The sequence below is a fragment of the Lathyrus oleraceus genome, chromosome 3 (genome assembly GCF_024323335.1).
Source record: "Lathyrus oleraceus cultivar Zhongwan6 chromosome 3, CAAS_Psat_ZW6_1.0, whole genome shotgun sequence".
NCBI lineage: Eukaryota > Viridiplantae > Streptophyta > Magnoliopsida > Fabales > Fabaceae > Lathyrus > Lathyrus oleraceus.
Window position 1 is genome coordinate 165,560,246 of NC_066581.1, and position 14,508 is coordinate 165,574,753.

The 14,508-nt window shown below is 37.9% G+C and overlaps 1 protein-coding gene across 1 annotated transcript; it reads left to right on the forward strand.

Annotated features, from left to right (window-relative positions):
- The first annotated feature begins 627 nt into the window (after nt 1–627).
- Nucleotides 628–1,934, forward strand: LOC127130250 (CRIB domain-containing protein RIC7). The gene is made up of 4 exons (XM_051059294.1): nt 628–691; nt 778–881; nt 978–1,077; nt 1,294–1,934. The coding sequence occupies exons 1-4, from the start codon at nt 628–630 to the stop codon at nt 1,932–1,934; spliced, it is 909 nt and encodes a 302-aa protein (XP_050915251.1).
- Nucleotides 1,935–14,508: the final 12,574 nt, after the last annotated feature.

Here is a 14,508-nt window from a genome sequence, read left to right on the forward strand (position 1 = left end):
TTCTAAATTTATCATTTCTAATAATGTTTTATTTTTTCTTTCAATAATTCTCATTGTCACACCTGAAATTTCGATCAGCTTCTAGTTTCAATTAAAAAGGAAAATCAACAATCAAATTAAGCATTGCAGTATAATAACAAAATTAAAAATAGGTGTGTTCTTAAACATAATTGATTTGCTACTATCTTAGACACTTTTCACAAAACATTTTCTCACAACATTGCCTTAAGATTTTTCAACAAATCTTTAACTTGTTCAAATTAATCTCATAAAAACCACAAGACATTTCATGTTCACCTTCATGTTCACCCTCACATGGAAGAAAAAAACAGTTTAATAAATATAGATGTTATCTTCATTGATGGTTCTCATTAGAAAATTTATTTAATGCAACAATGAATGGATTCTTAAATGCTGACTCTTTAAACAGAACTTCAAAAGGTTAGATTATGTTTAATACTTTCATCAACATAGAAATTTATTTTCTATGATTATTTACAGATTATTATCCTTTTTTTATCTTTAATTAAATGCTAAATTCATATATTTCAGGTATCATTACACACCATAACATTTTTTGTTATTTGGTTAAAGGGTTACACACCAACACATGAGATTTGTCGTATCATGTCCCGTGATAATAAGATGAAGGGTCTTCTTAAAGGGTTGAAATTCATTTCTCAGATATTTGGTATGTAAAGTTAATCTTCTTTTCTTATTATTACAATCTAATCATTTTATCATTCTCATATATTTAATATTATACTCATTTTGTAGATAGTAATGAAAAAGAACCAGAAATTGAGATCGGTGTTCCCACAGATGTAAAACATGTGGCACATATTGGATGGGACGGTCCTACTGAAAATGCTCCCAGCTGGGTAACTCTATTTAATCAATACTTTTACAATTGTTAATTTAACATAATAATAATAAAGCTTGTTAACTATTATTAACAACTTAACTATTCTTTTCAGATGAATGAGTATAATTCTGTTTCAGGACTTTCATCATCAGCTCCTCTAAATATGAATGGAGATAGAGTCACCGATGATTCAGACAATTGGGTCCGCCAAGGTATGTGTTATATTTCGTATCAGTGTGATTGTTTGATTAAGATCAAATAATTTTAGTTTAAATTCAAATTTTTTAATTATAAAAAAGTAAGAGTCATATTATATTGGATCACTTAATTTTAATAGTATTATTACTGATATTCTGAATTCGTGAATTTGATTTGAATTTTCGTCTATATTTTTTTTGTTGTTGAAAGTGTTTTTAATTCTTATGTAGACTCGATAAAAAGAGGTTCAAGGTCGATGCATCTTCAAGATAACACACATGCGTTACCTTTACCTAAATCATCTAAGAATCAATCAAATTCGAGTGGAAACTCGAGAGAGATACATGCAAAAGAAAAAGCAGACAAACCAAGACCAAAGAGAAATTCAAAACATTCAACACCAAATGATACTTTAAATGAATCCAACCTCACAGCAAGAGAATTACCTCTACCAATGGATACAGATTCTCTCCGACACCAAGAAACTACTGATGATAATTTGCCACCTAAGATCCAAACAGACAACCCTAAAAGGACTAATTACAAGAAAACAAAAGATGTTCAAGGTGTTAGTGGATCATCCAAATCTAGATCAAAATCCCAACTTAAGGAGCACAATTCCAACGAAGACATGCATTCAATAACTAACGACCAAATTTCCAAAGAAGACGTGCATTCAAGAACAATTTCTAAATCTAGGGAACATAAAGCTAAAGAAGGATCTCATTTGAGGTCCAATTTAAAATCTAGGGACTCTAACTTGAATGAAAGACGCTCTTCAAGACCTAAAACCAAACATAGACTCAATGAAGAAGATGGAGAATTTGAGACAGAATCTGATAATGATAAATTGAGTAATTGTCCAAACTAGAGAAATTTTGTACTACTAATTGGAGTGTTTACATATTCCAAAAAAGGTTGTAATATATATTAGTGTTCTTCCTTGTTAAAATATTACTAGTAATGTACAAATATATTTATAGAACAGTTTGTAAATGTAATGTATTATACTGCAGTTGTCTCAAGAATCAATAAAATAACTGCACTTATTTTCACTTGGAGACATTTTCTTCTTTTCTGTTAGATTTTCTTGCAATGGTTGCACTTGCAGTTGAAAGATTTTAAAGAATTGTCGTTTTTTCTTTTGGTTTATTATTCTGATTAATCATTATTTATAAATGTGTAACCTAAGTTCACAATATTATGTATTTGCTTTGCTCAACATGAGTAAATACTATTTGTTAGATAATATGAAGTTTCATGGAATAGTAATCTTTTGAATACGAACTAATATACTAAGGTAGTGAGTAGACATACATTATCCAACAAATAAAGATGACATATTATACTTGAAGTGTATTGGTGTTACTTGAGGCTTAGACGTGCTTTTTTTTTAGTTATTTACAACATATTCTAATGTTGTTAATAAACATTATAAGGTTTAGTTATGGTTTCACCTTACACGACATTACAAATTATTAAAAAAATATCAGATGAATTCATGAAATGGATCATTATTTAATACTTTATTTTTAAACTTTTTTTATTAATCTATGATTTTCTCTAACTTCGTTACATGATACTTGCTACTAATCGTTACTTTAGCGCATGCATTATTTTATTGAATTTTTTTTTTAAATATCCAGAATTTTAAAAAAAAAATTCAAAAATACATCATTTTCTAAAAAAATTAGAAAAATGGTCATTTTTGGCCCTAAACTACACCTAGGCGCCACCCTAGTTGGCGCCTACCCTTAAGGATAATAGAGAAGACAAATATTACAAAGATATGATTAAAATGCATTATTTATTTATCACATATGATGCGGTCCCTGGTACGATCCGCACGGGGGAGGTCTAATTACTCGCCTAGACGGTTCACGTGGTGGTGGTGCTTCCCTATTACCACCCCCAGTCCTAACGCGTTCCCTTGTCGTTTGCCGTTGTGGTTGGGTCGAAGTCCCTTCAGTGCTGTAGGAAAGACGGGTCCCCTCTGCGCCCTCAAAGCTTTGTCTCGGTGGGACAAACTGACTACTGCTGGGTGCGCCCTCGAATTGTGGTCTTTGGTAGTTTAGGGTTGAATCGGGTTGGCCAAAGAACAATGTTTGTTGTGGTGTGTAGTAGTCTTGTTGGTAGTCCTCTTGTATACCCGTGTCGGGGCTAGGTGGAGGACTGGAAGAGCTCGGGACATTGTCGTGATGGAAGTGTTGGGATTGGTGGAAGTGGGGGGATTGATATTGTGGTAGGTGTTGGGACTGTTGATGGTGGTGGGAATGTTGAGTCATGTGTTGGTAATCTTCATGGTATTGGGGTTGAGTTTGTGGTATGTATTGTTGATTTGGTTGGGGAGTGGACATGTGTTGTGGTGGTTGTTGTTGGTAATATGGTGGTGGTGGTTGTTGTTGGTAATAAGGTGGTGGTGGTTGTTGTTGGTAAAATGATGGTGGTGGTTGTTGTTGGTAATAAGGTGGTGGTTGTTGTTGTTGGGAATATTGTGGTGGTTGTTGTTGTTGGAAATATGGCTGTTGCATCCGGGGATCGTCCAAATAGAACGGGTCAGACACAATCATTTCTGGATTTGTATTTGCTCTATACCAATCCACATATTCCCTTGTCGGCTTCATTTCGTTGGGCGCCACCAAAAATTGTAGAACATAGTGGGCACGGTCTTTCCACATTTTACGAAACTCCTTAGCAAATTCCTTCCAATTTTGGGCATACCACTGGTGGCTGACTTTTTTTAGATGCCAAGGTTCCATAGACATTGGGGGGCCTGGGATTTCTTGATGCATTCCGAATTGCAGCTTGACACGGTCACTTTGGTGCATCTCCACAGTGGTGAACCGCATTATGGCCGTTTTTGCTGTCCAAACAGCTGCATCTTCGGGGTTGGGTTGATGTTCCAATCCCAAATATGGCCTCCAAATAAACTGCAAAGAAAAAAGCAAATATGTTATTTATCGAGAATGCATGATATTAATAAATCAGTTAGAAGCTGAGTGATTTAGTGGTAATACATCTTGTGCTCGGAGACGATCCAAGAGTTGACGATAAAATATAATTTTATTTTTGGGGTAAGACTGTAATCCAGTCCGGTTGTAATGAACCTAAACAAAAAAAGATAAATAATATTATTTACAAATATTTATAGAATAAATATACAAAGTGAAATAACATCATAAATTTACCTAGTTGCGTAGGGGAAGGAGTAGACATTAGGATTTTCTGGGGCTAGCCTCGGCAATCTCCACCACCCCCATGTTTGGAGCAAAAAAGCACATCCAGAAAATGTACAGTGCTCATTTTGTGCATTTTTACACAAAGAGCTATATAGGAATGCTAATACAGCAGAACCCCAACTATATGTGCTTATTCTATCAATGTCCCCGAGCAAACTCAAGTACATAAATTTTATGCTATTTCCCGTCCCTTCGGGAAATAGCAAGTTCCCAAACGTTATTGTATGCAAAAATCCGGAGTGTGGGTATAGGTTGATGGCATCGTACAAGAAGAAACATAATGCGTGGGTGATAGGGTCCATTTCTCAAGCTCACATTTGCGTCAACACCAACATGGCACAGGATCATCGCAAACTTAGCCATGATATGATCTGCCATTCCATATTACCTCTAGTTGAGGCTGACCCGTCACTGAAGGTCAAAACAATTATCTCCCATTGTGTGGCTGTTTTCAAATATACACCGTCATACAAAAAGGCTTGGTTAGCGAAAACCAAGGCAATTGAACTGGTATACGGTAACTGGGAGGAATCATACAAACAACTACCACGCTACCTAGCTGCACTACGATTGTATTCACCTGGGACGGTTTCTATAATGGAGACCTTGCCGGCACAATCCCCTGACGGAACTCGTCTAGAGGGTAATGGAATATTCCATAGACTTTTCTGGGCATTCCGTCCCTGCATCATCGGTTTCACATTCTGCAAACCACTTGTTCAAGTCGATGGAACTTGGCTGTATGGGAAATACAAAGGATCGTTACTGATGGCGGTCGCACAAGATGGAAATTCTAATATTTTCCCAATAGCCTTTGCATTGGTAGAAGGAGAAACGGCTGCTGCTTGGAGTTTCTTCCTTAAGAATCTCCGAACGCACGTGACTCCACAAGCTGGCATCTGTGTGATTTCTGACAGGCACGCTTCAATAGACAGTGCATACAATAATCCAGCAAATGGTTGGCATGACCCCCCGTCTACCCATGTCTACTGCATCAGGCATATTGCTCAAAATTTTATGCGGGAGTTCAAGGATAACTTCTTAAAGCAACATTTGATAAACGCGGGGTATGCATTAAACCAACCTGGATTCCAATACTACCGCCGGGAAATAGTGTTGGCAAATTCTGATGCAGGGAGGTGGATCGATAATATCGACAGAGCGAAGTGGACTAGATCATACGACGATGGGGTGAGGTGGGGCCACATGACAACAAATCTTGTGGAATCAATGAACGGCGTCTTTAAGGGCATACGTAACCTCCCGGTAACCGCATTGGTGAGTGCGACCTATTTTCGGATGGAAACGTTGTTCGTAACAAGAGGCAAGCGCTGGCATGAAGTGTTGCAGACGAGTCAAGGATATAGTGATGCCTGCATGAAGTTTATGAGGCAGGAATCTGCCAAAGCCAGCAGCCATCGGGTTACGGAATTCGACCGCCATGGCCACACTTTTAGTGTCAAGGAAACAATTGACCCCAACCAAGGGCTGCCCAGACAAGAGTATAGGGTCCTAATACCAGACCGTTGGTGCGACTGTGGTCAATTTCAGGCCTATCGTATGCCTTGTTCCCATGTCATTGCAGCGTGTTCACACAGCCACTTCGATGCATTATCGCTAGTGTCTCCCATCTACAAAGTTGCAACATTGCTCAATGTATACGACAATCCCTTTCCGGTGGTAGCATTGGAGGCGTATTGGCCAGAGTATGACGGGGAAATTGTTTGGCACAACGAATCGATGCGGCGGAATAAAAGTGGTCGCCCAAATAGCAGGCGCATTAGAACTGAAATGGACGTCGCAGAGAAAATGCAGAGGAAGTGTAGCATATGTAGACAACTAGGGCATAATAAGAACAAATGTCCATATCGTGGATCTAGTTCCACAACTTAGTTTTCATATTCACAAATCTGTGTACCAATGCTATTTATCATTAAAGTTTACTTTTTATTCCAAATAGAAGATGACACTGGAACAACAAACACAAACATCTAACATTACAACACCAATTACTAAAACAAAAACAAATACTGGAACAAAAACAAGTACTAAAACAAGAACAAGTACTAGAACAATAACAAATACAACAACAACATGACAAACAACCATTAAAATCTAAGAAATTACAACAGTTAACACTATGTCGTCTGATCCATGCATCATTTGGATGCAATCAATGTCGCTTTCAACTTCAACCCACCAACGTATTGTTTCTCCAGTTTCAAATGAGAACCTTGTTCTAAGCCTCTGAATCCTTCTGATGACTTCACCAGGTTGGTAATCTCCCTCTAACCAAGACATCAAGGACCTTTTTAGTTGGTCCAACGAACGGATGTTCCAAAATTTCATCTCCATTGGGGGTTTCAAAGGCGAGAAAATAACATGCCCATCCCTTTTTAAGATTACTTGTTCAGGATCCGGGCGCCTTGATGATGTTCGCTGCCATGACGACGGTCTTGGGGATGCCATGAACTCAACTTGATAGAGAAAGTGATAGGAAATAGTGGTGAAGAAAATGCAAGGAAATAACACTTTATTTATAGGAAAAGATCTGGGTTGTACACCAATCTACTTAACCCTAACTAGTGTCGCAGTTGATTAATTAACCTTAACATGATTAACCTTAACCTTAACCTAATTATAATTGATAAATTAACCTTAACATGATTAACCCTAATTCTCCCAAAAATTTATACATAATATTAATTACTTCTAAATTAATTAATATATATATAAATTAATATATATATATATATATATATATTATAATATATATATATATATATATATATATATATATATAATAAATATATATATATATATATATATATTATATATCTTGTAAATAATTTTATTTATATATATGTATTAATATAAATTTATATAATTTATAATAAATCTAAATTCATAAATTAAAAAAAATTTAAAATAATAATAATAATAATAATAATAATAATAATAATAATAATAATACATATTAAAAAAAAAAATTAAATGAGTGTAGGCGCCACTCCTAGTGGCGACTTGCCCTACCCTTTAAGGGTAGGCGCCAACTAGGGTGGCGCCCAAGTAGAAAATTAGGGCAAAAATTGCCCATTTGTGTAATTTTTTTGAAAAAATGTCTATTTTTGAAAAAAAAAAATCTGGATATTTAAAAAAAAAAATCTATTTTATTAGATAAGTATAATTTATCAAATTGTTTAATCACAATCTTTGGGAGATCCACATTTTTCTTATCATTTGATACAAGTTTGATTGTGTATATATTTGCACATGTCATACCTGCCATATGAAAAAAAAAAGTCCATTGTTTTGTTTTAGAATCTAGGGTCTACTTCAAACCATTAAGTGTATTTATTAATCTTAACACGTTTTTTATTGGCATTTTAGATCAAAACCATGTGATTAGTTGACATAAACCTCTTCATATAGTTTTCTATTGCAAAATGGAAAATTTACATCTACATGATGCATAACCCGTCATATATAATTTGTTATCGTTGAATTATAATTTCTTGTGTCAAAGTAGGTTGTTCGACAGAGCAAGAAAGTGTTCAACCACCTAGTGTGTTAAGTACTGTTAGCTATTTTAGGCTTTTATAATTTTGGGTTTTTATAGTTTTGCGCTTTGACTTAAGGTACAAGTAAACCTAAATCTATAAAAAGAGGGAGTAACCCTTATTTTCATATAGAGGTGAATAGAGTATTCATAACACTTGTAATTCACAGTATTTTGCAGTTGCAAAGTGAATAAGAAGTTTTCTACAGTTTGTGAATAGAGAGAAACTCTGCAGAATTATATTACTCTTCTCCTTCATCGTTCTATACACTCTCTCTTTATCCATTGTTCTTCTCTTTTCGTTGTTATTGTGTGGGTAATAACAATCTTGTTCATCAAGATTGATTGAAATTCTCTATAGGTTTTGGGGGATTTCCAACATCTGGTATCAAGAGCTCCGGTTGAAACGATTCGTGGGAAGAAAATCATCATGGCAACGAATCATCCAAATGAGCATTTTCCAGCAAATCTTCTGATTCTCAAGAACAACAATTATGAGAATTGGTGCAAGCAGATAAAGATTGTGTTAGGTTATTAAGATTTTTGGGATCTTGTAAAGGAAGGAGTAACAACACATGCAGAAGCCGCGACGGATCAAGAAAAGGTTGCACATAAAGAATTGAAGAAGAAAGATTATAAATCTCTCTTTATAATCCATCAATGTATTGATGCAGATAACTTTGAAAAGGTTAGTGATGCAGAGTCAGCGAAAGAAGCATGGGAAATTCTGGATAAGTCATTTGGAGGCGCGGAGAAGGTGAAAGAGGTGAGCTTACAAACTCGCAAAAGAATGTATGAATTGCTTCAGATGGAAGACAGTGAAAGCATAACTGATTTCTTCACCAAGGTTACGAAACTGGTGAATCAAATCAAGGTATGTGGAGAAGTGTTGACATCAAGATCTGTTGTTGGAAATATCTTGAGGTCGTTGGCTCCAAAGTTCGACCACGTGGTAGTAGCCATAGAAGATCGAAAGATTTGTCCAAACTGACAAAGGAAGAGCTTCAAGGGACACTTGAATCTCATGAACAAAGAATGGCTGAAAGAGCTGCAGGTAAGTCGAAGAGTGATATGACTTTGGAAGCTTAATCAGCAAAAAAAAGAAAAGGCAAAGGAAGCTGGAATGGAAACAAAGGCAGAGAAGGCTACAACTAATCGACTGGTCGAAATCAGCAAGAAGGAAACTGGTCGAATCAGAGAAAACCCTGGAACCAAGGCAACCAAAGAGGTGGTGTTGCAGGTAGAGGAATAGGTGGTGGTCACAATCCAGACAAGAGTCACATTCAGTGTTACAATTGTCAAAAGTATGGTCACTACTCTAGTGATTGTCCAGAAAAGCATAAGAATCAAGAAACTTATGCAAAGCTGGCAAAACATGAAGAAGAAGAGATGTTGTTGATGGTTACAACAAGAGATGAAGAGAGATTCAAGGACCAGTGGTACTTGGACTCAAGATGCTCATCACACATGTCTGGAAGAGAAGATTGGTTTGTCAACATAAAGCCCTCAATGAAGAACATGGTGAAATTTGCAAATGACAACACTCTAGCAGCTGAAGGTGTTGGTGATGTTCTGATTATGAGTAAAGATGGCAAGAGGTCAGTAATTTCAAATGTGTTGTACATACCAGGTATGAAGAGTAATTTGCTCAACATAGGGCAGTTGGTCGAAAAGAACTACAAGGTGTCGATCAAAGACAAGATGCTGAGAGTTCTCAACTCAAATGGAAGGTTTATCTTGAAGGCTTCAATGTCACAGAATAGAACCTTCAAGATTGAGCTTAATGTGATGGAGCACAAGTGCCTTGCAACAACATCCAGTAGAGATGAATGGATATGGCATTATAGACTTGGTCTTCTCAATTTCAAAGACATCAAAGATTTGAAGAGAAGAAATATAGTTTCAGGATTACTAGAAATTGACATTCCAAACGAAGTGTGTGAAGAATGTGTGCAAGCGAAGACACATAAGAACAGCTTCAGTAAGGATGTAGGAAGCAGGTCGAAGGCAATTCTTGAATTCATATACTCTGATGTATGTGGTCCTCTCCAGGTAGATTCGATTAGAGGTAACTGATCGGAAAAATAGCAAGTGTACTATTTTTACCGATGTAGTAATAAGGAGTTTTATTTCCAAGTATCGATCTCAAGGATTGCGTAGGAAATACTTATTTTAATTTGATTCTATCAGAACAAAAGATAATGGTTTGGTTGTTTTGAAATAGTAAACACGAAAATAGTAAAAATAATTGATTAAGATAAAAGATGCTAGGGTGAGTGGTTGAGTTACCCGATTATGAATTCAGTCAAGATTTCCTTAATACATATGAAACATTCAATCACCTAACCTCAGAATGTTCTTACTTAAGTCCTTAAGGAATAAACTATTAAACCACCAATTCTTACTCAAATGTCCATTCAATTAATCATTGGTTTTAATCATACAAAATATCAAGGTTTACGGTGATTTACGAAAGTTACTAGTCCTAGATGATGCATTCATAAACCCAATTGTGTGAAAACCCTAACAATCACAATCCTGTTATTGAAAGTCATAGATCAATTTGTATTTGTCCGATACAAAAGCATAATAACATCACACAATTGAATTGAAATACGTAACATAGTAATCAAGAAATCATTTGTTCAAATTCATAACATGCGATAACATCAGGACCACCCCCTTAGCATCAGGGGGTTTAGCCTCTCATAGTACTTAAAGAACTCATAAAGTAAAGATTAGACATTACAAAGAATTAGGAGAGTTTGATCTTCAATGGTTGATACCCTTGAATCTCGCCGTCTTCAAATCTGTCGTATTCGCTATCTTCTCCAATGCAATGCTTTCGTTCATCTGTCAAAAGGTACCCTCTTCTTTCTCTTCCAGACCTTATAGTTTCAGATCACTTTCTTCCAAGCAAAAGGTCCACACTACCCTTAATGAGCAGAATCGGTTCACAAAGCAAAAATTAGGTTTTCCATGCTGCGCCCAATCAACACGGCCGTGTGTCACCACACGGGTGGCCGTGTTGATCACCATAATTAATTATTTTCAGCATCAGCTACAGAGGCAACAACACGGGCCGTGTCCCTACACACGGGTGCCCGTGTTGATGCACTGTTTTAATCAACACGGCCGTGTGGTGGAACACGGGTGCCCGTGTCGATCTCTGTTTTTCTTCTCCTCTCTTGCCCTGCTTAACCAACAACACGGGCAGTGTTGTGGCACACGGGTGCCCGTGTTAACCTGCTGTTTCTTCATATTTTTGCCTTTCAGAGTGTCCATAACTTCACCATTCTTGCTTTTAAACCTATGCAATGGCCTATAACAATGACACTACCAAACGAAGCATAAACGAGATCTTTTTGACATAAACTTGTAATCAAATGCAATGCGATACCAAATCAACAAAACATGATAATTGACTCCAAAGCAACTAAAAACAAACATAAATCTTACCAAAGTGATGAAAATATGTCGGATTAACGGCGGGAATTCAATGGAAATGGTGGCCGATCACAACCCCAAACTTGTCTCATTGCTTGTCCTCAAGTGATGTATTAAGTCCAAACAAAGGTCACCCCCTACTTCATTTTCCACAATGCAACCTAGCATTTCACCATTTGGGTTCTTCCTTTCCAATCGAGTTTCAGGTCTCTCCGATTCAGGCAGTTTACCACATTTCCACATCAGAAACCTCTTCACCTGCAAGCTTTTCACACACTCACAATATCTCTCAGGGTTAGGTGTGTACACTCACAGCACAGTATGCAATACCAAACTCTTAACTTTGAATACATTCTAATGTCACTACCACAGCAGATTCCACACACTTTTTGAGGTCTTTTTAGGTTGTAACGGGGCTTGGGTACGGTGGGATAAACAAAAAAAAATTGGATAACAAAGGGTTTTGAACTCGGTAGTCATGTTGTGTGATTTTTCTTTCTCTTTTTTTTCTCTTGCATCACGTATACTCTGGGGGTTAATTTCACTCTTTTGACTCTTTTTCTACTCAAATTTTCCGAGCATTTTATATCTGTTAGAGTCTTAAGTCTCGGCAAGTGCATTTTTCTCTTTTGTTTTTCTTTTCTCTTTTTTTTTTCTTTTTTTTTTCTTTTAAAGAGAAAACATACTATTTTTCTTTTTGTATGATCTCATATTATGCACTTGCCTTCTCTTTCAAGATTTCCACCCCAAACTTAGTTTTATTGCACATCTTGCAATTCACACAATCATACCGAGTTACGACACAAAAGGAAATGAATGATTAAAAGTTAACAGGGGGTTTATGATGAATAATGCTTAAAAGTTAACATGGGGTTTACGATGAATAAAATGGCTAAGGCTCAACGGGGTTTACGAAGGAAAAGATACATATAGGGATGGCTAGAAAGGCCCTGGCTAAACAAACAACTTGCCTCAGTGTGTTTGTCATGCTGTGACGTGTCAACAGGACATACGCAAAATCAGAGTGATAAAGTCATACCTGGCTGAACTCTCATGTTGATATTTCGTGTTTGGCTTTTTGTGATCTCACCATGTTGGTTAGCTTGCACGCTCTGAAGTCTCTTCGTGTTATGTGGTTCTTTCCTGACTTGGTCTTTCCATACCGCTTTCTTGGTCCCGTGTCCCCAAATTGTGTCCGACTTCTTTTCTCAAGGTTGCATCAACTTCCGGGGTGCCTTATCAGCCTAAGTTTGAGGGGTGTCATTCATCCACTACCATTGATCCCGGGCTCGTCCAACCGTTTCTCATCACTCTGTACACAGTAGGTTCAAAAGAACACAAAACAAACAAAACAAACAAACATACTAATATAATGATAACATAACAAAAACAAAACAAATTGAAAGAAAATAAAAACATGAAAGGAGAAACCCCCCCCCCCCCCCACACTTGAACTAAACATTGACCTCAATGTTTAAATTCAAACACGAAGGGGACTTACAGTGATCACTGCTGAGGAGGAGGCGGGGGATCGTGCGGGAAATGCAACATCAGACGCTGCATCATGGCCTGCATGTCATCCATGACTGTCCCTTGCCGGAACAGTTCCACACTCTGTCTATCTAATTCCGCACCTTGTCTAGTCTGCTCGGTGCGGAGAGTTCCCATCTCCGTCTGGATCCAACCCCACTGGTCCTGAGACATAAAAGAGGAGCCTTCACCATGTAGGCTCGAATCATGTGGGGGTGGCATACCGTGGGTAGCTTGCCTCTCATCTTCTTCCATGTCCTCACCTGAAAGGTCATGGTCAAACTGTGCATCTTCCCCTACCGCTTGGGCTGAACCTGTGTACAACCAATTAGCAGCATTGGCAATGCTAATGGACCCAGGTGCAGGTAGTGCGAGCACTTCCACATTGTGAATCATCAGAGCGTAATGAGTCGGCCGGATGGTAATCATTTGTTGATTGACTAGCGTGTGCATGTCAATCTTAGTCTTGCCCATTACTGCAGTCTCTTCCATCAGAAGTTGATCATACCCGAAGTGGCCCGCAATCTGCGTGATCATACCACCTACAGAAATATCCCCAGTAGTTGCATGGCCAACCTGTTTCAGATGATTGGCGGCGAAAGCCACTGCATTGATTCGCTCATTGTGAGCCATGCAATACAGAAAAAATAGTTCTCTCTTAGCCGCAACCCCAGTACTATCACCCCGTCCGAACAAGGTGTATGCTAGCCCTTTTTGTGCATACCTGAAGCACGGGTTATGAATTCCAGAAGCTTTTCCCGAGCTAGGGTTATATCCAGTTTTACCTGTAATAGCTTGCCAGAAATCAACAGCAGAAAAAGTGTCCGGAGGGGATCCGGGTCCAGATACCGGGAGTTTCAGAATACTCCCCAGTTCCTCAACCGATAACTCATGATCTTCATCAAACAGGCGGAAAGTAATTTGCCCATAAAACTCCAACTCCGACCCTGTCCACCTTCTCCTCATCTTGAACTCAACCATACTCAAGAATTCAAGGGTGATCCGAGCGAAGGTCGGTGCTTCGAATTGCATGTATTCCAACATACCGATGGTGTGGAACATGCGGTGCACCTCCTCTTTCAAACCTAACTCATCCAGGGTGGCATCACACATATATCGGGTCGGAATAAGCTTACGTTTTGCTAGAATCACATACCTCTCTTGATGCTCCGGTTGGTCAAACAAAATGCCATGAGTGTTTGTAGAGCGTCTAACCCGTTGCTTTGGTCGAGAAGACGTGGCTACCTCCTTCTCCTTGCTTGCACGCTTTGGAGGCATAATGGTACCTGACAAAAAAATTCTCAAAATCCAAAAAATAGGTTAGTGAAAACTGCAACCGTCACTGTGTAGAGGACGGCGAGAGGGGCAATTTTTGTGAAGGTGAGATGAGGTTAAAGTGAGTGGAGCTATGAGAAAAGTGAAGCTTAGTTTGATGGAGGCTAGGTTAACAATGGAGGAAGAGGGAGAGAGAGGTTTCCAAAATCAGAAAAAGTGAGAATGAATGGTGGAGAAGAGATAAAATAGCAAGTGGGGCCCAATATTGAAAATACCCAAAATCACAAAATTTGAAAATTTTACCCGTTACAAACAACACGGTCGTGTTCCTGCACACGGGCGCCCGTGTTAATACACTGTTTTAATTAACACGGTCGTGTGTCACCACACGGGCG

Bases quoted from the DNA above. Each gene is read 5' to 3' on its own strand.
- LOC127130250 (XM_051059294.1), top strand. From the start codon at position 628: ATGTCCCGTGATAATAAGATGAAGGGTCTTCTTAAAGGGTTGAAATTC. The intron at 692-777 runs GTATGTAAAGTT...CTCATTTTGTAG, and splicing joins ATTCATTTCTCAGATATTTG to ATAGTAATGAAAAAGAACCA. The intron at 882-977 runs GTAACTCTATTT...TATTCTTTTCAG, and splicing joins CTGAAAATGCTCCCAGCTGG to ATGAATGAGTATAATTCTGT.